The sequence below is a fragment of the Syngnathus scovelli genome, chromosome 11 (assembly GCF_024217435.2).
Source record: "Syngnathus scovelli strain Florida chromosome 11, RoL_Ssco_1.2, whole genome shotgun sequence".
NCBI lineage: Eukaryota > Metazoa > Chordata > Actinopteri > Syngnathiformes > Syngnathidae > Syngnathus > Syngnathus scovelli.
This window is the reverse complement of record NC_090857.1, coordinates 11,576,722-11,599,144: the sequence shown is the minus strand read 5'-3', so window position 1 is coordinate 11,599,144 and position 22,423 is coordinate 11,576,722. Positions and strand designations below refer to the sequence as shown.

General features: G+C 44.1%; 5 protein-coding genes and 1 long non-coding RNA gene across 14 annotated transcripts in view; 3 read left to right on the top strand and 3 right to left on the bottom strand.

Moving 5' to 3' along the window:
• Positions 1-3,575, top strand: part of cbfa2t2 (CBFA2/RUNX1 partner transcriptional co-repressor 2) — a 44,416-nt gene extending 40,841 nt beyond the window's left edge. For both annotated transcript variants that reach the window (XM_049734922.1, XM_049734921.2), the window contains 4 exons: positions 135-321; positions 1,839-1,907; positions 1,988-2,178; positions 2,252-3,575. In XM_049734922.1, coding sequence (XP_049590879.1) covers positions 135-321; positions 1,839-1,907; positions 1,988-2,178; positions 2,252-2,578 — 774 coding nt within the window. In that variant the 3' untranslated portion in view covers positions 2,579-3,575. The remainder of the gene's footprint in view (positions 1-134; positions 322-1,838; positions 1,908-1,987; positions 2,179-2,251) is intronic.
• LOC125977890 (uncharacterized) lies at positions 6-1,844 on the bottom strand. Its single transcript, XR_007484763.2, has 3 exons — positions 1,386-1,844; positions 1,048-1,285; positions 6-318 (listed from the first exon to the last, which is right to left on the bottom strand). It is a non-coding gene; the product is annotated as an uncharacterized lncRNA (long non-coding RNA).
• Positions 3,576-4,319: 744 nt separating the features above from the next.
• LOC125977888 (cell division cycle-associated protein 7-like) lies at positions 4,320-9,082 on the top strand. Of its 2 annotated transcripts, none has more exons than XM_049734930.2 (8): positions 4,320-4,545; positions 4,832-5,095; positions 5,199-5,291; positions 5,417-5,560; positions 5,634-5,774; positions 6,063-6,212; positions 6,297-6,433; positions 8,631-9,082. In XM_049734930.2, the coding sequence occupies exons 1-8, from the start codon at positions 4,438-4,440 to the stop codon at positions 8,719-8,721; spliced, it is 1,128 nt and encodes a 375-aa protein (XP_049590887.1). In that variant the 5' UTR covers positions 4,320-4,437; the 3' UTR covers positions 8,722-9,082. The 2 variants fall into 2 exon arrangements, with proteins under 2 accessions (XP_049590887.1, XP_049590888.1); XM_049734931.2 differs by lacking the exon at positions 8,631-9,082 and adding an exon at positions 6,592-6,689.
• On the bottom strand, positions 7,982-12,674 carry sp1 (sp1 transcription factor). Of its 7 annotated transcripts, none has more exons than XM_049734918.2 (6): positions 12,552-12,674; positions 11,923-11,990; positions 9,790-11,158; positions 8,970-9,111; positions 8,677-8,870; positions 7,982-8,489 (listed from the first exon to the last, which is right to left on the bottom strand). In XM_049734918.2, exons 1-6 carry the CDS (start codon positions 12,556-12,558, stop codon positions 8,194-8,196), a joined length of 2,076 nt encoding a protein of 691 aa, XP_049590875.1. In that variant the 5' UTR covers positions 12,559-12,674; the 3' UTR covers positions 7,982-8,193. The 7 variants fall into 7 exon arrangements, with proteins under 7 accessions (XP_049590875.1, XP_049590874.1, XP_049590876.1 ...); XM_049734917.2 differs by having other exon boundaries at positions 11,923-12,005; positions 12,552-12,633; XM_049734919.2 differs by having other exon boundaries at positions 12,470-12,562.
• On the top strand, positions 12,215-19,760 carry tespa1 (thymocyte expressed, positive selection associated 1). The gene is made up of 10 exons (XM_049734928.2): positions 12,215-14,814; positions 15,058-15,227; positions 15,315-15,357; positions 15,757-15,797; positions 16,570-16,609; positions 16,732-16,782; positions 16,888-17,096; positions 17,234-17,826; positions 17,937-17,994; positions 18,107-19,760. Exons 1-10 carry the CDS (start codon positions 14,732-14,734, stop codon positions 18,121-18,123), a joined length of 1,305 nt encoding a protein of 434 aa, XP_049590885.1. The 5' UTR covers positions 12,215-14,731; the 3' UTR covers positions 18,124-19,760.
• On the bottom strand, positions 18,430-22,158 carry tarbp2 (TAR (HIV) RNA binding protein 2). The gene is made up of 7 exons (XM_049734932.1): positions 21,956-22,158; positions 21,313-21,627; positions 20,886-20,955; positions 20,706-20,823; positions 20,482-20,609; positions 19,523-19,718; positions 18,430-19,428 (listed from the first exon to the last, which is right to left on the bottom strand). The coding sequence occupies exons 1-7, from the start codon at positions 22,006-22,008 to the stop codon at positions 19,271-19,273; spliced, it is 1,038 nt and encodes a 345-aa protein (XP_049590889.1). The 5' UTR covers positions 22,009-22,158; the 3' UTR covers positions 18,430-19,270.
• Positions 22,159-22,423: the final 265 nt, after the last annotated feature.

Sequence of the window (22,423 nt, the reverse complement as noted above, 5' to 3'; positions counted from 1 at the left end):
AAAAATCCTTGGTCAACTGCCAGATTTTATTCCCAATGAAGTAGAAAATGTATACAATATACAAAATGAAGTTTCTTTGATTGACAAATTCTAGAGAACTAAAATAAAGGCTGACTCAACATTGTCGTGTCCAGGTGCTGAATTCCATCGTGGATATGGTGGAAAAGACGCGGCGGTCGGTGAGCGTCTTGCGGCGGTGCCAAGAGTCGGATCGCGAGGAACTCAACTACTGGAGGCGGCGCTCCAGCGAGCAGGAGGATGCTCGCAAAGGTGGCTTGGCACCCTTCTCCAAAACGCACAGCCCTCACTCTGCAGAGTCTGGTGAGGATTTTGTTCAAATCATCAAAACATTTATTGTTGTTTACTTCAGGCATTGGTCGTCGAGACTGTCGTATTTCGTCATACTACGAGCCGTGGAATTTGCAGAAAATAGCCGCTTCAAACTAAAATAGGATCCTCTTATGATTGACATGTCCACCCAATTTCATTTGAATCGAGGACACGAGTGTGGGAACGAGTTTTTTTTTTTTTTTTAAATGTTCCAAGAATCGTCAAAGTCAAAACTTTGGCGCCATGCTCTTCCCACATTTGACGGCATGGCATAGGCAAAAAAAAAATCTTGGCAATTTAAAAGCGCCCATCTGTTTGGGACACCTGCTTTCAATTGGGACTCATTTGGGCAAATTGCCTAGTAGGAGTGCATTAAACTACACCCTTGGAATTTATCCGAAATGGCTGCTTCAAACCAAAATCAGTGACCGCCTGTTCCATTTCAGGCACGGGTCCTTGTAAAATTGAGACTTTTTCGTGCATTCGCTTATAATATAGAAAAGCCCACCCAATTTTGTGTGAATCAGTGGAATAAAACATTCCAAGGGATGCTACTATGTCTTTTGGGGGCTCAAGTTTTAACCCCCTCAAAGACGTACATTGTCAGCAGGATACCTACGTACATGCACTTGCAATAAATGGTGAGTTTTTGGGCATGTTAACATCCCCCAAAACAACAATCCCACGGGGGATAAAAAGGTCAAGAAAGAGCAATACCGATTCAGTACAGGACTGACACTGCTCTCTAGTGGAGGCAGGAAGAACTCCGCTTCAGCTGTGCCCTGCCAGGCTAGCCTTGGATTGTTCCCCCGCTGGGCCACAGTCACATTCACAGGTGCCAGGACTGGCCTGGGCCATATCGGCCACAGAAGGGCCATCCTGCGGGCTCAGCGAGACAAAGCTGGCCAACGTGCACGAGTACCATCTGGGCCCCCGCACAGCCGGGAAGACAGCCCTGCCGTCCGAAAAAAATATATATATATAAAAAATATCAACAAAGACTGCATGGTCGCAGAAGAGCAAGACTATGACATCATTAAATATTGCAGGCTTACCTGATGTTGTGGTTTGTGATGCAGAACGTATCGAATGACACACTGTGAGATGAAGGTGATTTGCAGGCAGATAGAGAGTTGCAAGCAGACACAGAATGTTGACACAGCTTGTAGGCCCGCCTCCCCACCGTCCAAGCCAAACACATTCCTCTCAGAGGCTTTCAGATCTCACATGAGACGACCATAAACAACAATTCTGCTGCATCTCCAAAGCAGATATGAGAACCCCATTTGCATTGCTTCTAAAATAAAGTGTGGGGAACCTCTGCTATTGGAAGCCATAAATGGGATTTAGAAAAAAAATGTGGCAAAAATAGTCAGCTGCATTGAAAGTCACATAATGAGCAATCTGCAGGATCATATGGCGCAAAACTCAACATGGCTCAGTAAACCACTGTGAAAGGAATACTCACACACTAACCGTGCTCTCTCTCTCTCTCTATCTCTCTGCAGAGTCTCAGCGAGACTTTGCCCCACGACCTGGCTCGGCATACGTCACAGACGAGATCTGGAGGAAAGCAGGTGAGAAATCGGTACAAGGATCGCCTGTCGTTTGCCGTCCCCGTAAACTAACCAAACAGCGTCGCTCTTTCCGTGCGCAGAGGAGGCGGTGAACGAGGTGAAGAGGCAGGCCATGGACGAGGTGCAGAAGGCGGTGGCCGAGGCCGAGCAAAAAGCCTTTGAGATGATCACAACCGAGCGGGCCAAGATGGAAAAGACGCTGGCCGACGCCAAGAGGAAGGCTCAGGAGGACGCCATCATGGTTATCAATGAGCAAGAGGATTCCAGTGAGGTGAGCCCACATATAAATTTTTCCGCAGTCAGCCGAGTTTCTTACTAACACGCCGTCCTGTGTTTTCTCACAGTGCTGCTGGAACTGCGGCCGCAAAGCCAGTGAGACGTGCAGCGGCTGCAACGCGGCGCGCTACTGCGGCTCCTTCTGCCAGCACAAAGACTGGGAGCGGCACCACCTCATCTGCAGCCCCGGACTTCAAGCTCAGCCCAAACCCGTGTCCGCCATCTCCGCCGCTAGGGTGGCGGCAGCGGCCGCCGCCGGAGTGTCCCCCACGGTGCTCACGACCTCCGATGTCGCGACCTCCGCATCCAGTCCTGGCGGGGAAAAGGTTCCGGTGGCGTCTCGCTCGTCCACCCCTTCGACCCCGGCCTCGGCACCCGAGACCAATGGACATTAGAAGGAAGATGGTGGCTGAACTTTTTATTCAGAGTCACTCCAGAATAGCAGATGTTCAACCCTAACCCCCATTGACTCGCCTTGGACCAACAGATCCCCATGACAGATGGAAACTTGTTTATAGTGACCCCCTCCTCTCAAAAAAAAAAAAGAAAATAAATAAATAAATAAATAACTCAAGATGATGACCCATCTCCGGTGGCAGGGTGAAAATGATTATAAAACGAGAGATTAAAAACAATGTACACTTTCCTTGAAGCAGCTTTCTTTTCCACTAATTTTTGTGTATACATTTAAAACAGTGGCAGGTGGGTTACGTGTAATAAAACCAGCCATGAAGATTTAGTGGTGTAGATTTCAAGACAAAACAATGATTGTGTGAATGTGTCAAGTTTTTTTTTCTTTCTTGCCAAGCAATATAATTACACAAAGCGTTCAGGTATTAAACTGTTTTCGTACCACCAAAGTTAATTTGAATGAGGACCTCAGGAAAACAGACAGAATGATGTTTCCACCAAGTTAGTACACTTTGATTTACTTCCCCAAGGTTGGCTTCGGAGATGCACACACTAGCCTCTCCCTTTCATACACAACTCTAGCTGCCGTGCAACACAGCTGTAGCTTACATGTGTTCAATAACTACATACACAGCGGACCAGCAATCGGGTTAGTCCTTCAATTTATTGGTGGGCCCTTAAAAGGCAGATGATTTTGGCACACGGTGTCATTGTTGTAGCAGCTCGGCAAAAAGTCCCGGTGACAACTCTTCACGCAGCACAGACAGATCTCAGGAGATAAACTCACACAACTTCACGTTCAATGTTGTACTAGCTACTACTATACACACTTGCTCTCGTTTGTTGTAAGAGTTTGTAAAAAAAGAATTATGCTGTTATTTTCTTTTATTTGCCCTGTTTGTCCTTTAAAGATTTGGTACAAGTCACATGACAAAAGTTATATTGACGCAAGGTACAAAATAAAGAAATAGAGCTACTGAAGATGTTTTTTTTTTAATTGTTGCTATGGTTTGTATTTTAATTGGCTTACATTGTATACCACTCCCGTTCTTCCAATTTTTACAGCTCTTCTCCAGCCCTTCCTCACTGATCTTTTCAGCTATCTTTTGGTAAAAGAAACTTGAAATTGCATGTACACAACAATCCCTACTAACCTACATGTTTCTACAAATTCTAGACAACCTGAGCTGGGAATTGAACCTGAGACCTATGAGGTAGGAACCCCAACCATAATTCCACCATGCCGCCTACATGAAGGTTGTAATAATAATTCCACAATTAGATCTGTGGATTATACTATATGTAAAGTACAGTACAATGCCTATGCTTACGTCATTGTGATTAGAGAGACCTTAAAATCAGAATATCTGAAATTAACACATAAAATTTGACAGTAAAGTAATAAAGTCAACCAACTCAAAACTGGCAAAACAGACAAATGTGTAGAACTCACCACAAGGTGGCAATAAACCGCACAATTGCATAGGGCTCGTAAGTCCCACGACCTACGGAACGCAGGGAGGGTTCAAAAGTACGGCGTCACGAAATAACCACGGCGCCACGAAATAAAACCTAAACTACAACAGAAATATATTAAAAATACAAGTTGATGTGTCTGTTTAAATTCCCTAGGTGAAATGACGCGGGTGGAGATTTTAAGCAGTGTGATAGTGCTCGCGCTACCCTTAAGGGGAAAACAAGCACTCAATCGTCTTAATTGGCAAGCAACGTTACCTGCGGCACTTCCTGTTTCGCCATAACTAAAATGGCGTCACAAGCGTCGCGTCGTTAAACGCTCTTTGGCTTTTGTTGTTGGGATTTTAACTACCAGAAAGTTTTAGTGATGTTGCACCTCACAAAGGAACTGGCTGAAATTTTTGCTGAAGACTCTGATAGTGGAAAAACGTTTTATGGCTTTTGTGAAGATGAACTGAGCGACCCCTGTGACAAGGTGCACCATTTTATGTTCATAGACTTCATGTTCATTTTATTGTGTTTACGCGTGGTTGTCTTCATTTATGTCATTGCTGTTTTTGCTCGTCTTACTTTTGACTGACAGATGAAAAGGTACGTATGTGTGGCCACGGAGTCAAACCAAAATGTGAGCAGAGCACTAACATGGTGTGGTCATAGTTAGAAAAAAATAGAACAATTATAACCCCTGTAAGTTGTTATATAATATAATATGGTGCTTCAGTGGTGCATTGAAATGAAACTTGTTTGCTTCTCCCATGCAGAATAGTGACCTGGAAGATGAATATGAAGGTCAAAATGGAGACCAGCCTTCTTGTGTTACCTCCAAGCAACAGATTGCCAAAACGTCAAAAACCTTCAGGTTGAGGGTGGCGCTCCATTCGTCTCTGACTGACCACAACTCCGATGATGATTGTGTTTGTGATGATGATAATGATGACGGAGAGGAGGAAGAGGGTACCCAAAAGAGTCAGTCAGACTCTTTCCTGGTGAAGAGAGAGCGAAACATCAGGGCAAACAAAGCCATGGTAAAGTTCTTCAGTTCACTTACAATTGAGCAGAAATTTGGAAGTCGCTGCAGCTAGACTTAAAAAGAATCTGCTGTGTTTAATTTGCTCTCTGCTACAATAGTTGGCTCAGCTGATGGCGGACCTGCAGAAGATGTCTGGAGGCACCAGTCTTCTGAAAAAACAAGAAGTAAAGCGGCCCAGTGAAAAAATATCTGTGAGTAGACAAAGAAGAAATACTATTGTATCCTTTGTGAAGACAATTATGATTTATGCAAGTGTATCTAATATGAGGGCTAGTGAGTGTCTTTCAGTGACGTGTGTGTTCAAACGTGCCTACAGCATCCACCTCGCATGATACGGGAGTCCAGGAAGAACCCGGAGCAGGTGTCCCGCCGACATACCCGCTCCATGGGCCGATGCGAGGACCTTTGTGGCGCACAAGAGGATGAGCTCGAGCTCAGCTTGGAAGAAGAGCTTCTTCAGGTAATTTCTCTTGTCTTGATAGTGTCTGCAAATTTTAGCACGTTCATATTATGTAATTTACATTGGTTTCCAGGTGCGGCGAGCTCCGCAGCGACATAGCACCCCACGGTCCAATCCCAACCCTCACGTGATCCGGCCCGTGGACGACATCACAGAGGATGAACTTCAACTGGTGGCCAACCACATGACAGACAAAATCTACAACAGAGTCACCGTAGGTTCACGCTAGAGGTGTCAAAATTAATCGATTAGTCAACAGTAAATCGATTATCAAATTAATAACCTCGTAATGGTCTTAATCAACAAACACCAAATGAATAAAAATGATTGCTTAAATAAAAGTAATCGGCGGATTTTTTAATATTTTAATGCAAATAATTTTTTTCTAATTTCATTTAAGATGTTATTTAAATTTGATTTTTTTGTATTCTACCACTTTCAGGATGTTTTGCTTTGGACGTGCAGTATACGTATTAATGGAGCTTTTTTTTTTTTTTTTCAGGGCTCCACGTGCCACCAATGTCGGCAAAAGACGGTTGACGCAAAGACATGCTGCCGGAGCGAGGGCTGCCGAGGTATCCAGGGCCAGTTCTGCGGGCCGTGTCTGAGGAACCGATACGGAGAGGATGTCAAGAAGGCGTTGCTGGATCCGGTTAGACCCTCCAGCATAACATTGACTTTTATATATAAAAGTCCTAAACTGTGTTGAAGTCATTATTTGTGTACGCACACTCAGGAGTGGCAGTGCCCTCCCTGCCGAGGCATTTGCAACTGCAGCTTCTGCCGGCAACGAGAAGGCCGCTGCCCCACCGGCATCCTGTTCCCTCTTGCGCAATACCACGGCTTCTCGGACGTGCACTCCTACCTCAGCAGGTACCTTTCATCAATTAAGGTTGACGATGGTACAGATATGTTTTGTAGGCTATGAAGTGGATGCTGTGATTTAGTTTGCAGGACAGTCACATTTTGTTTTGTGTTTATGACTGGGAACTCTAACTTAAAATGTGTAACACAAACATCTCATCTTTCAGTCTCTGCAACAAACTGAAGAGTGATGGTGGTGACTTAGACATGTGAACTTGGGAATGATTATTTTAGTTTTTAACAAATAAAGTGTTTTTTTCTTTTATGGTTGAGTTGTACTTTAAGTGGGAAATAAGTATATAAAGTAAGCAAAAGTAACAGAATAATGATTTTAATCCAGCTGTTTGCATTTGCAGTAGTATACAATATAAAATCCCTCATTTAGAACAGGCAGTGGGAAGAAAAAGAGCACTTGTATGTAGAGTTTGCAAAAAAAAAAAGAAAGCCTGACACATGGGGTCAAAGAAGACATTCTCACAGTGGTGATGAGCATCCTTCCAAATTGACCTGTTGAATACACTGAGGAACTTGAGCCAAACTCGTCATGTCGCGCCGATTACTCTGTCCAGTTACAATTCAACAAAAGACATGACCGTTCTTCATTTCCGCTTATTGTGTGTGAACTTTGGTCTGAGCATTTGCGCTGTACAGCTTTGAACAGAAATATTTCACAAATAAAAATTAACTCCACAAGGCAAAGTGTCAGCTGGTACCACAGAGTGGGGAGATGAAAAGTTCTTGGAACATAATGACCGTACACAAATGCATTGTTCACTTGATCGACATACACCAACAAAACTCAGAATATGATTAAGATTGTGCACAAGAGGCAAACAACTAAAAAGGCAACCTCTCACAATCAACAAGGACCATTCCGGCCTCGGCTAAGATTGCTGGGATTTTCTTTCTTAGCAAATATATATATGTATCCACTCAAAAGTTATTTTGCAATGACACAATCAATCCTAGCACTTTAACTTGGCTGTGTACCTAAGCATGTTAAATAATTTCATTCATCTCAGCAGTCACAGTTACTGTAGTAAGGATGATGTGGAAAATCCAGTTCTCCCAAAGAAAAAAAAATGCTCCATTTGGCATTAAAGATGGATTGGATGTAGTTTTGAAACCAGTCATTGAGCAAATGGCTGCAAAAAAATAAAACCACCTTAAAGGCAAAGGCGAGCCAAAAATTGTCTTGCAAAACGTATGTACTCAGTCAATACACTGCAGTGTAAAAATTGGTGGGTTCCCCCCCCCCCCCCCCCCCCCCCGCTAAATTCACACTCTTCAAACATATTTAGCAGAAAACTGTGTTTAAGACTAGTGAGAGTGCTTTAACATTACTGTATTGTGAAGGATTTTTTTTTTTTACTTCCCCTATAATTCAACATAATTTGACTTGCGAATCAGTTTGGCAGTGAGCAGGGCTACTCAAACAAAAGTAAGGTGGGTCATATGTTAATGTGAGTAAAGTGTATGTCATTTCAGTATCCAGGATCTTGTTAGAATCCTGCGCTACATGATGTAGTACAAAACATTCCTTGAAAAAAATTGTGCTTTTCATTGTGCTGAACGGGGTTTGTAGGGCATTATTGTTGTAGAGACGACGGTTTACAATTTCGGTCATTTTATTGCAGTTCCATTACGGAGATGATTGTAGTCGTGGGGCAATGATGATTTCTGTAAACAAATAGGCAAGGAAATTTTCAATCTAAATGCATAATCTTGTTTGATCAATGTCTGCGGTCCCTGAATGCGGCGTGCTCCTCTTAGTAGTTGCCGTTGATATGATTCAGGTCCACCTGCACCATGTTGATCCCGCTGCTGGCGAGCCGAGCTAAGCTCTCCGGGGAGAGCGTCTCCATGGTGACGATGGAGTGCTGGTCGCCGGCCGACATGCCCTCGTCCTCCGGGGATTGGGCGGCTGGAGGGGTGTCGGAAGCAGCGGCCCCGCTGTTGCTGGGCACCGCCCCCTTCTTGTTGAAGTGGGTTTTGATGTGTTTGGAGAGGTGGTCGCTCCGCATGAAGCGCTTGGGACAGTCCGGACAGCAAAACCGTTTCTCACCTTGGGGATGAATGAAGACAAATATGCATCAGAATGTAGTTAGTCTGATTTTAAAACCTCTCCTTCGCTAGTGCTCAATGAAATGTGTGTCATGCGTGAAAAGAACAATGCATTTTGAGACTAATTTTTGCTCTTTTTCAGGCCATCGCCAAAAAATGGTCATCTTGCATCCTCCCCCTCGTCTCACCTGTGTGCGTCCTCTTGTGGCGCTGGAGCTCGTCGGAGCGTGTGAAGCGCTTGCCGCAGAAGGCCCAGCTGCAGACGAAAGGCCGCTCGCCCGTGTGCCAACGCAGGTGAGCTCGAAGGTGTGACGTCTTGCCGTAGATTTTGCCACATCCCGACATGTGGCAAATGTGTTGCTTTTTTTTGGTTGGGTCACTGCTTTTTTGGAGGCACAATATGCGCGCACACACAAAATCAGCTCACAAGTGTCGAGGAAATGGTGGTTGGAAAGTATTTGGGTTTAGGACCATGACGTACCGTGCTTCCCCATCCTTGCAGAAAGGGCAGGTGCAGGCTTCTCTGCGGTTGCGGCGTCCCTGCGACGGTGGACTGATGTCCTCGTCGTCGAGGGCTGCGCTGTCGTCCAAACCTTCTGTGCCTGTCTGCAACGTTTGGTCTCCTGCGCAGTGTTAATGCAAATTAAAACAGACAATAACAGATGCAACTACATCTGTGAATTCAAAACTTAAACTTCCTGACATCATTTTCAATAGCGAACGGTTTATCTCAGTATATGAGAAAACCATGAAAAAAAAGTCATTTGAATAGTTTAATTTAAAAAGTTTAACACTTGCTAAACACTGTAGCTAATCTACACAGTTAAATGCACTGTGCTCAAACTTTGGAAATCTAACGGGAGTAATGTTTGCGACACAGCGACAGGAGGGGTCAGGTTACACCCTGTCCTTGTCCTCCACAGAACTTGTGGTTGAGCGCGATGACACAATTGATGACCCACATTGACGCGGCTGTTGGAGTAGTTTGACTGGTTGTGCCAGTGATGTCATTTGCACACAGGCAAACAAACACTGCGCACGGGGTGTTAAACAGATAGGAGGCTCTTAACATTGGATAGCAAAAATGTTCGTTTTTTGATGTACATTGAATTACAGAAAGTAATGGCATTGGAATTAATCTATTCTCAGACTAGTTGAACACAATTCAACGTTCATTTCCTATTTAAAAAAGTATCTTAACAGCTGTAGGGTTAAAGCTAAACTAAAACTATTAATCCGTTTTGCAAACATCTGCTTCTACTTTGGGTAAAATAAAATGGGTGCATGAAGGTGTGACTGACCTCCTTGGCTAGTAAGGGTGATGGGAACGCTCTGGAGCTGGTGCATCTGAAGGCCAGATCCTCCGAGCGTGTTGAGATTGATGGTCTGGAGTCCAGGGATTTGCACGGTGTTTACCGATACTCCTCCAGTAGCGGGTGCTCCCTGAGTCTGGCCTACTGGGGCCAGCGTGATCTGCGCCCCAGCTGGACTCTGGATCTGCAGAGTCTGCCAGCTGACTTGGCCGTTGGGCCCGACTGTGCGCAACAGGATAGGGCTAGTGTTTGGCATGATTTGAAGGTTCTGGAGACCTTCCTGGCTAAGAGTCGGGGTGGCAAACACTTGACCGCCTGCCGTTGTGATGGTACTGGCCTGGATGGTTTGGAGGGGCGTTGCCCCTTGGAGGACTTGCTGGGGCTGGATGAGGATCTGCTGCTGCTGTGGCTGTGTTTGTTGTTGCTGCTCCCTGTGGTCCGGCTGTATGGGGACACCGAGAGAAGATGCGCTCTGTTGGTATGTCACCGCCGTGGCTCCATTACCACTCGGCGCCATGCCGTACGAAGAGGAGGTTGGCGTTGTGATGGTGGACACACTGGTCAAGTAACCCGCATTACTGCTGGAAGACGTGGGTTGCTGTTGTACAAGCTGGTTTCCGCTCACGTCGCCATCCGCTGCTGCTGTAGTGGTGGCTCCGGTGCTGATGGGCAACAGCGTGATGTTCCCATTAAGCGACATGGGCATATTCGCAAGAAATTGTGTCTGGTTTTGCAACACGCCATTGCCCAGGGTGATATTCTGGAGGGGAATGGACCCCTGAATGAGACTTGGCATGGCAATGATGTTTCCCGCGGTTCCTCTGTTGGCAGTGGCTATGATCTGCTGGCCATTGGCGGAGGAGACAATCTGAAACTGTTGTCCTTGAGCTGTGGCGGCAGCTACCGTGGAATCTTGCTGGCTATGTGCAAACTGCAGCGGTTGACCGTCGACAGTCTGGAATTGAGGAATGACCTGATACTGAATGTTGGGCATCATGCCGGGGATGGCGGTGAGCACCTGTTGGCTCTGCAACGTCGGTGCCTGAGCGACGACATACTGCTGTTGCTGAGTGCTCACGGCCACCGAGGACGTTGGGGACAGCAAGCCTCTGGCCTTGCCGGCCTCGGTTTGTGCGTTCATGGAGTCGGTGGTGACCGTATTGCCGCACGATGACGCCTGCACGCTGATGGGCACAACCTGCCAACCATTGGCATTGGAGGTGAATACACCTTGACTCATGTCCAGCTGCTGTTGCTGCTGCTGCTGTTGCTCCCCGGGAGAGCCGCTCTCTCCCGGGGTGTCAATACGACTGCAAGTGGCCGCAAGCATGGCCAATGGAGATGGCTGCTGAGAGTCCTGAAAAGGGGCGGAGGGGAAAACACAGCGATAAAGAAGTTAGAACATGTAGCTTTGTAAATGATTGAGTGTCAATACTGATACAGCGGAATCCCCCAAAGAGGTACAAATTATTGTCCAAAGTGTTATAAAACAAATATGGCTAAAAGGTTGAACAAAATTAGTCCAGTGGTGCCTTGATTTATGAATTTAATTTATCGGGTGATCGAAATTAATGGATATACAATTAATCAACCATGTTTTTGTTTTTTAATAAGAAAAATCTCTACATTTTAGTGCTTAATACAAATAGCCATGACAAAATTAAATCGAATCTTGAGAATTTTTATATATATATATTTTTAATTTTCATTAATTTAAAAGATTTTAAAAAACCAGAAATTTTAATGAGCTATACGAGGGGAGGGGTGGGTGGTAGGGGAGTGCCCGCATTTCTCTCCCCCCATACCACAACAACGGTCGGCTCGGCCTCCCCCTGCCCCCAATCCCACCCACTTAAAATGCGGCCCTATAAACTCTCACGGCTCCGGTGGACACCGCCCTCCCCACCTCCCCCTCCGATGCCAGCCAAATGGGCCGAGCGAGAGGCTCCGCGAGCGAGGGGGTTTGCCGGCAACACCCCGTTTGTGGGCGAACTTTACCTGCCCACGTCCCACCCCGAGACATGTGCTCCGCAGAGAGAAACAACACACAGCTAAACAATGAAAATCCAGACACAAACCATCAAAACAAGAATAACCACGGTTGAAATCTAATTGACCTACTTGTGAGTTTCTCTTTTGGCTGAAGCCTCCGCCGCTCTCCACAGCGGCCATGTCACCCTGCTGTTGATCTGCGGAAGAAGACACTTTAAAAAAAAAAAAAAAAAAAACACTTAAGACTTTTAACTCCGTCGTTGTGCGAGTGCCATTGTAGCGGAAAAGACGTGGCAACTAATCGCGATCTATTTGCCGCAAAACACACGGTTAATACTTTACGTGACATTAATTCAAACGAGAAATGAAGCCATATTACATGCCACAAGTGCTCGAAGGGAGCTAACAAGCTATTGTATTAGCAGTGCTAACGTGAACTTAAAACTACAGATCAAGTAGGGCGTTTATTCACAGATCTTCACGCACAAACTAGTTGCCAACTCCTGAAGTGGTGATCGTTAATAACCATTAATCGGGGTGTAAGAAAAGCGTTAACCCAGTCCGCGACAAGGGCCAGCAAAGTATCTCGATTTAACTGCAGTGACTAGAGAGCCGCAGAAAAGCCAAAGGAAATACATACTTTTTACACAGCATAAAACTTTGAAAACGATCATACTTTCATAACGCAGTCTACTTGGTGGATAAATGTTTCGTCTTGTGGAGACTTACGACTTAGGGGGGAAAAAAAGTTGACTTACTGCTCATAATGTTCAAGACGGGAGGAGTTTCTGTTCTTTTTCTAGTTGACAACTTTTCCCAACTTCACACAAACTTGTCGCCTCCCCTCACCCACCTATGAAGGAGACGGGAGAGGGTGCGCTTGATTTAATGCACAGGGACGCCTGGTTTGCCTCTTCCACGTCTTGTTCACCAGTTTCCATTGGTGGAAGTGATCACATTCAAATAATTACTGGTAGATGTGTCTGTACTTTGAAGAGTATTAAATATTCTTACGACTCTTTTTTTCACTTCCCACATTTAGAATATAAATATACAAACGTTAAGTTATACCTTGTTTCATAATTTTTCTAATTTTAAATAGTGTAATAGCCCTAATGTCATACAAATAGGAATTGAGATTTTGGGGTGTTATGAGACAGAACAAAATGGATTGTAGTGACATGGAGGAATGGGAACCATGGAGCATAAATGAAAAATTCGACAGTTTTGGTTAAGCAAGACAACCCCTTTCATGGGCTGGACAGAATTGCTTGGCGTTGACATCAATTGAAAAAAAACTACTTTGGGTGCAGTTGTGTTGTTTATTGTGCCAGCGTGGGTGTTTTATAGTGGACAGTGTATTATTTTTGTTGCACTATTCAGAGGCTGTACTTCAGTACTTATATATAGTTTTAATGCTTATCTGTACTTACACTTAATACAATTTTGCCACTTCAGTTAATTGAGTTTAAAACGTTTTATGCTATGTTGTTAGTTGTAGTCATCTTCAAGATCTGTCGGCACTAATATTTGTCAAAATGTACTTTTGCAGAGGTAATCGTTATACGCCCTAATGTAGTTTTATTGTATTGATCAAAACCGACGACGCACACGTTGCTCCTGAAGCATAAACCTAAGCTATTTTTGGTTGAAAAGAAGCGCACCTCTAGTATAACTGATTGCTTTTTACACCAATAGAGAGCGTGTTCTCTAAGTCGTTTCCGGAACAACTCGAAACCCGCTAATATTATTGGCTACTAGCCGAAAAGAAGGCGGGTCTAATCAGGCTAGGTTGCGCCTTTTGGGTAAGCCAGACGTGGGATTTCTTGTTTTCGCCTCGCCAAAGGCGCCATGTTAATTGGTCACACTTAATACAGTTAGACTACCCCCTTGCATCAACTTGTTCGCCTTTTCACGACTGGGCAGCGAAAGATTGATGTGCATGTAAACACGGAATTGGGCGGGTGTGTACTGTGGAAGGCGGGCTGGTTATTTTCAGTCTTGCCTCCGTGGCTGCTAGCCACTCCCTTGGTGGCGCCCTGTGGGCTGGAAAAGAGCGCGGAGGCGGTCGGGGGGCGGCCATGGCTGAAGAGCGAGGACAGGCCTGAGCCACGCCCGGGGCAGGGAATGGCTCTCTTGTGGGAGGGTTTTTAGATGATTCCGCCGTGCGAGGGGGCTGTCAGTGTAGCAGCACATGTGCCCACGTAAACAAAAGCTCTTGCGCTGCACAGTTACCGGCGGTTCTGCAAAGACGTCGGCGAGGAACTCACGAAAAGATACCATCGCGATATTTTGCCTCTGCTACGACAGAAGTATCGCGATACGATGATTGCGCAATAGTTAAATCAAGAGAAAGTACAGTGTAAAAAAATCATGAGACAACGCAGAGGAAATATTTTTTTTTATCCAATGAGAAATAGTAGCAGTGAATATTTACTGTCCCCTCAAAGTAATAATGTCATACAAATGTGACCACTGAAATCACCATGTGTATATTTTATATTGAACACTACTCAGAACCAAATCACACAGGCTTGCAAAGAGAGATGTCCGCCAAAGTTCTTACAATCTTGCACCCATTATCAATTTATTCCCAACAATACTATGTGTTGGCATGTTCATCTAATTTCCCAGGGCCTCGAGGAATAGTAGTGCAGGTTGTTGTTGTCACATCAACTACAGTATATTAACAATGAGGCTGTTTGTTTAACCACTGCTCCTGATGATATTTAAAATGACTTGTTTTTCTCATGTCAATAGATAATTATTGAATCTATATTATAATATTGAAAATGCTCATGATGATAAATATGTGTCACTTATCTCTGCAGGATGTGCGGTGGTGAGCATCCCACGCAATGTGTCAGTTTTAGATGCTCACTGTCACTTCCCCCTGCGTCTATTCAACTTGAGTTGTAGACTGATATAGAAGGCCAAAATGGTGAATTATTATCGCAAAGAAGCGGAAGCGTCCGGAGCATGCAGCGTGTCAGCTGGGCTAAGATTGCAAATATCCTTCAGGTAAGCTCACTTTGACCCACCAGGAGATGTAAAGTGAACATATACTATATGCCTCAAAATGAAACATGTCTGCAAGTCAGGTGATGCTGCCTTTTACCTTAAAATCTTGAAATATACAGTTTTAACCTATAGATTTAAAAGCATTTACACTCGAGGAGGACTTCACTTCTATTGGCAGGAAAGCGCAACATCAGTCAATGGTTTTCTGCAAACCATCTTAAGCTGCTGTTCCTGTATTTGAAGGATCTCATCAACCACTCTGACTTCAGTGATGGAAAATCTGTCCTCCACTGCCAGAAGGCAAAGGTGGGCCAGTGGAGGTCAACAGTGCTCCATCCTGGAAGAAGTGGGTCCTCTTTGCAGCTTCCTCTCGGAATCCCTATCAGATGATGACGATGATGTCTTTGCAGACGGTTAGTGTGAACCTACCAATGAGTTTCTATCACACAGTAAAAATGTCATTCCTGTAAGTATATGCTGTGTGTGTGTGATTTTTATAGGATGCTTCACAGGAAAAGCAGAATTCTTGCAGCAGAACCACAGGTAAGTCGGCTATGTTTCAAATGTATTCTTGTGTACCTTTGTTTCAATGAATGCAAACCTATAGAAGGTGTCTGAGATCATATGTCAATAACCATGGGACATTTCTGGAAATTTACCAGAAATATCCCTCCGCCTTGTCATTTTTACTTCATCCTGTTGTGAAAGTACGTCAAAGCAGGAAGTCTGCACACTGACCTTAGTTGACGTCTTTAAACATAAAAATTATTTATATGTAAAATGAAGAGCCGCCTGAGCAATCAAATGTGGTTTGGAACTTGCTGATTTTGATGTTTATCAACACGAGGAAGCCACTTTACCAGAAACATTGCGCAATAACAGCTGAATGTTTGTGTATGCATTACGCGGATGACCAATGCAAGATGTGAATGTGTGTTGCAGGTTGGAGCCCTGCTGGCATAACAACTCTCTTTGGAGTTTGGGTATGTGCAGGACATGCTCTCTATATTTTATGGTCAAAGTAGCTTTATTGTTTAGAATTTTTTTTTCATTTTTAATATCAACATTGGTTGGAACAATATTCTATGTCCAGGCTAAGTTTGTCCAGTGTTTGCAGAAAAAAAACATCCGCTTGCTGATTTTGTATTCAGGCCAAATAAATAATAATATTGGTTTGGCTTCCTCTAGTGCAGTGGTTCTTAACCTGGGTTCGATCAAGCCCTAGGGCTTCGGCAGAGCTGGTATGCTATCCCCACCCCCCGCGGATGGCCGAACACACCTGAATTTTGTGTAAATTCGCGATAACGCATATCTGAATTGGTCTTGCAAAGGCAACAGCAGAAGTCACACTGATTTGCTGGTATGTCATTACCCCCCCCTCCCCAAAAAAAAAAGAGGGGTTCGGTGAATGCGCATATGAAACTGATGGGGTTAGGTACGGTACTACAAAGAGGGGTTCGGTGAATGCACATATGAAACTGATGGGGTTCGGTACCCCCAAAAAGGTTAAAAACCACTACTCCAGTGGCATCACGGTGCCAAGAAAGCATTCTCTAATGGTACATGAAAGTATCATAAAATAAAAAATACCAATACCAGGTTACCTGTGATTAAAAACTAAATTTATTACCATAATTTTCATCATTTCTAGCATGTCACGAGCTAGTATAAAGTGACACATGCATGCAGCAGCTCTTATCTTACAGACACACGATGACGTTCCTTCCTTTAGTTGTATTCCAAAATGCATTTCAGATTCAACGTTAAGTGGCGGAGATGTTCCATCCAAAGTGGGGTGAGTGAGAAATGCAGTCTGTTGTTTTTAACTGAAATGATGTAATAATTTTCTAATTGAACTGAATCATTCTTTGTCTTCACTTTATTTTATTTTTCTTGTATTCCCTAACAACTCTGAAGACTTGCAATGCACCCTTCCAGCAAGCAAAGACACAATGACCTCTCCAGCAAGTAATTACCAAACCTCTTTGATAGACATTGCTCAATTAAAATCAACATTCGAACATCATCTGATCCCTTTGTTATTTATGATATACCTCCTTTTTCACCCATCAGTGTTCCGGAGGTGCTCCAGTCACATTCAGTGGATGCCGAAGAGATCCTGTGGCAGTTGGGCTTTGGCTGCGACGACCCACAGCCCGCTGTGCGCATTCCCCCTCGCTTCCTTTCCTTCCCCTCTCAAGCTCGGGGTATCAACTTCCGCCTTTTCTTGGAGTCGCAAGTCCGACGGATGCGTGAGGAGGACCCCACTCTGTGTTTAGCAAGTAAGATTAATTTCAAAAATCGTCAGTGTTGTGGGTTTTTATTATTTCTCATGTGGTAAAGTGGTTTTGAAACAAAATGAATAAAATTCGATTTAAATTAGTTCAATTAAATCATGAACTTGCCATCTTTCCCACAGGCCGTTTCAGACAAGTCCAAGCTCTAACCGCATTGGCCAACGCGTTCTACTCGCTGTACTCGCACGTATCCGGCACGCCCCTGCTTAAACTCGGAACGCCGCAGTTCACCTTGTCGCCGCCCACCGAGAGCGTGAGGAGCAACCTGAGGAGCAGCGTGAGGACCGAGCCGCGCTCACCCGTTGAAAGGCTCAAGGATACCGTCTCCAAGATGTGCCTCTACACCTCACCCAGGACAAGGTCCAGCTTGCCTGATTTGGACAATCCACTTCCCCAGCAGGTCCGGAATGAGTCTAAGAATGTACTGGGAGAAGAAGACTGCAGTTTGGCATTACAAGTGGGGACAGATACACATGCCAAGCAAAATGATAGTGTCACAATAGAGGATGAGTTAAAACCAATTGGCACGGTAACCTACGAGATAATCAATCCAAAGATAGTTGAGTGTGTCCGCCAAGCAAACGCCCTACATCACGTCTTCCCTGAAGTGTCTTCAGATGTCTGTCAATACTCAATGGATATCTGCCATGCAAAGATTCCAAGATGCATCAAGGACCTCAAGAAGTGCGATGAGGGGCTCAACTTGGATTTGGAGGTTTATAGACATTTGTAATTGCGAATGGCTATTTTTTTTTAGATGGCCTGAGATTGACCAGTGCGGGTGCACCCCTCTTGATATTGACTTGTTCTATTTGTTTCCAACAGATGGATTGTGTAGGAGAGGAAGAAACAGCAAGAGAAACACCAATACAGCAAATTAAAGGTACACTTTGAAATGTATTTCACTAATGTATGTAGTGAAGCATTTTTCGTAACTTCAAATTACAAAAGGTGACGTTCTATAGCCTGACTGCTTGCGTCTTGGATCTTTATAGGTGGTGAGGTTGGCTGATGAAGAAACTTCGGACAAAGACAACATACTTCGATGAGGCCATTTGGGAAAAAAAACAACAGCAACAATGCCCCTGACAATAATTGACAGGTGAAGCAACCCAAGCTAAATTACTGGACAGTTTTTGAAATAGTTGAACTCGTACGTATTAAAGGGTAAGTCGGTTGGTTTTTGTTTATCAAATATTTTAGCATTTTCTATGTTATTTAAACATTTAATTTACGCAGTCTCATTTATGAGTTTGCAGAGAAAATATTTCTATGTAACATGAAATGAATTTCTCAATGATGAATGAATGAATTCCACTTGTATGCATACAATTCTCCAATTTATTATAACAGTAACAGGTTGCAAAATAGTTAAAAGTGCAATTGAATTCGGTCATCTTTGCAACAAACTTAATTTGGACTACAGTACTGTGTTTTTATGGTCCCCAGGCGGTCTATTTAAAAATGGGAAATACTTATGTTCATTTAAAAAAAGCAACACTTTAATACGATTCTTCTACACAAGTGCAGCAGCACACAGAATGCTGGAGAAATGTAAAACTAAAAAAAGAAAAACACACATACAAAAGAGAAATATAATTTGTTGAAGACCATATTAAAAAGTAATCTCCAACATGTATCTCATTTGAGGGAATTCAATTTTTTTTGTCAGCACTGGCAACAAGTCGTGCATTCAAATTAGTCTAATAGGAATATTCCACATTATTGTCCCAATTGTCCTTGACAAGGCAAGAATTGTCAAGTTTATAATGTGGCCACTGTCCCATGTGCTGATTTTAAATTAGCTGAATAACAACTGATAGTCATACAAATCATTATCAGGACAAAACAAACACTTTTCTCATCTTGTTCCTAATTTATCGTGTTAAAATTGCTAAAAAGATAATTCTGCAGTGTCCGAGTATGTGTAATCTCTTTGACTTAAACATGATGACACAATCCTTTATAGCTGCTCGATGGATTTGTAGCTGAATATGTCCATTTCTTTTTTTGTCATGAAATGTGTGCGAGAAAATGGACATTTCGGATGGTGTAAATATTCACTGGTGGCATTTAGACATGAAAAAAAAGCATCTTTTTCCAAGATGTCTTCTTCTGTAAAAATGAGAGGTATTTGACGTTGTCCTCATCCATGACCTTCACTTCGCCCCGGCCATGATTTTGAGGTACTGAAGTGCATTGTGGGCGGCGTTGGCACGAGCGTCCTCAACGTTCATGGCAAAGCCGTGGCATACTGTGATTGGTTGCGTAGACAGCTCTACAAGACACTGGCAGCGGCCACTCAGGCTTCGCTCTTCTGAAACCAAAGACAAAAAAGCAAAGGAAGGTTCATTCCTAATTGTTTTGAATGTTCTCAAAGTCTCAAAGCACTATCGAAGCGCACGCAATACCTAGGTCGAGGTAGCTGACTTCAAAGCACTGCTCAGTTGACAGCTCCTCAAGCACCGAGCAGAAGTTGGAGTCGTCGGGCAGTCCCAACGGGTGAGTGCGCAGTTGCAGAATCTTTTCACCGGCCGAGTTCCTCAGCGCGTCCCAAGTGCAGCTGTAGCTTTTATTCTTGCTAGACTCCGCCCTGCTCCCCGCGTGCTGTACAACAGTATATGTAATAATTAAAGGAAAATAAGACATTCCTGGTTCAATGTGCACCTTGTATATTCTTGCTAGACTCCGCCCTGCTCCCCGCGTGCTGTACGACAGTATAGGTAATAATTAAAGGAAAATAAGTAATAATTAAAGGAAAATAAGACATTACTGCGGCTCGGTGGCGCACTGGGTAGCACGTCCGCCTCACAGTTAGGAGGGTGCGGGTTAGATTCCACCTCCGGCCCTCCCTGTGTGGAGTTTGCATGTTCTCCCCGGGCCCGCGTGGGTTTTCTCCGGGCACTCCGGTTTCCTCCCACATTCCAAAAACATGCTTGGTAGGCCGATTGAAGACTCTAAATTGTCCCTAGGTGTGAGTGTGAGTGAGAATGGTTGTCTGTCTCTGTGTGCCCTGCGATTGGCTGGCAACCAGTTCAGGGTGTCCCCCGCCTACTGCCCGATGACGGCTGGGATAGGCTCCAGCATGCCCGCGACCCCCGTGGGGACTAAGCGGTTCAGAAAATGGATGGATGGATGGATGGATGGATGGATGGATGGATGGATGGATGGATGGATGGATGGATGGATGGATGGATGGATGGATGGATGGATGGATGGATGGATGGATGGATGGATGGATGGATGGATGGATGGATGGATGGATGGATGGATGGATGGATGGATGGATGGATGGATGGATGGATGGATGAAGACATTACTGGTTCAATGTGCACCTTGTATAGACACGTTTTTTTTTTTTTTCGCTCACCAAGTTGAATGTGTCATCTTCTACATCGCCGTCGTTGTTGGTCCTCAGGTCCACTGGGACGTCGTGTATCCGTGCTAGCATTTTGGCGGCTGCGTTTCTCTTGGCCAGCTTCTTGGATGTACCACTTCCTGATTCAAAAACAGCACACACGTTTTATTAAGATGGCCACTCACTGGCTCGTTCTTACAAATTACTGAGAGGAGCGTTGCGTTTGCTCTTTGTACCAATTTCCATAAATTTCTCCACTCTGCAGGTCATAGTGAATTCCTTGCGATGCGCCGGACCGGACTCTTGCGTCACTGTATATTCTGGTAGACGCCATCCCTTCTGCACCACCAATTCCTGAAAGACAAACACAACATAATGTTTGAATCTATTTAGCTTATTCCAGAAAGGGAACAAACCTGCAGAGCTCCAACGGGGTTACATTCTGATTGCTGCGAAGTGACTAAAGTCTTCATCTCGCATGGAGAGCTGCACACAAGACCGCAATGTCAGAAACAGACATTTCTAATGGAACAGACGCCTTTGATACTCACAAAGGAAGAGACTACAGCACCAGAATGATTTTCAGAATTTTTTACATATCAAGAAAGAAGCCCATGGAGGACAATCATGGAATCAATCACAGTGAACATTGTTGAAGTCCAATGGTGAAGCAGCAATTATCAACATCCTGAAGAGAGGTATATGCTTCCAAAATTAACATGTTTGCAACAATTGCATTTTATGGGAAAATAACAATCTGAAAATTTACGTATTCTTACTTTTAAGGCATAAAGTATCAACGGAAAATTTGATTTGGAATTGTTGGTGTGTATTGTAACTGACCTATCTTCATCCACAGGCGCATCAACTCCGACAAATGAGTCTCCTTCAAGACTGAAACCTATGGGACCTGCAAGGTTCCCCTTGAGCATCTTCAGTGCTGCCTCGGCCGCTTTGTGCTTGGCCGCCTTCTTGCTGGGGCCTTGGCCCGTGCAACTGATCTCTCCCACGGAGACGCGGAACGTGAAGTTGGGCTGGTGAGCCTGTCCCTCGGCCTTCAGCAGGTCGTATACCGGGGTCTTTCCTATCCGCGTTCCATATTCCTGCAGCAGACTAATCGGCGTCTTTCCGGGATTCACTGCCAGCATTTGCTCAATACTGGATAGAAGCAAAAGATGATATTTATTTGATCAGCATTCTTTAATTAAACTTTACAGATACCTTATAGAACAGAGCATAATTTGAGTCAAGAAAAAAAAAGTCTGAGTGACAGGAAGAAAAAAAATGAGTAATGCTGTTGTAATGCAGTGTAATCCTACACTTCTGCCAATTACAATAAATGCACGATTGAGGATCACTACATATTAACAATACAAATCTCTCGTCTTATTTACGAGATGGACCAAACAATGCTAACGCGAAAATGATATATACTGTATGTCATGTTTTTACCATGCTGATAGCCTAGCCTGAATGCAATTTTTACCTGGAGCACCCGGAGTTTCTGTTCCAGCTGTCCGAGGCTGTCTCGTCGTTCATTCCCTATTTCAGACGGACAGCCGGTAGGATTCGGATGGCAAGCCCCCCCACCAGAACAAACGCTTCCTTTCATTAGACGGGTTTTCCCACACAACATGTAAAAACGTAGCCCCTCTTTTCTATAGCGTCAAAGTTGCTTGGCAGCACAAATATGACGTAGGGTGGAGAACACATTCTGATTGGTCGGGGAGATCTGTTTTTGTTCACGGGGTCCACTTGCCGGCTGGTATTTTTAATTTTTTTTACAACATCGAGATAAAAATCGATTAAAAATAACTAAGCACAATTTTTGTAAGGGAAACAGAACATTTACTAAGGCTAAAACTACAGTATTTTAGCCAAATTAAAAACCAACCATAATATTTATTACACAGTAGAAATACAGTTCGTAATGGATTTTGAAATCAGCAATTAT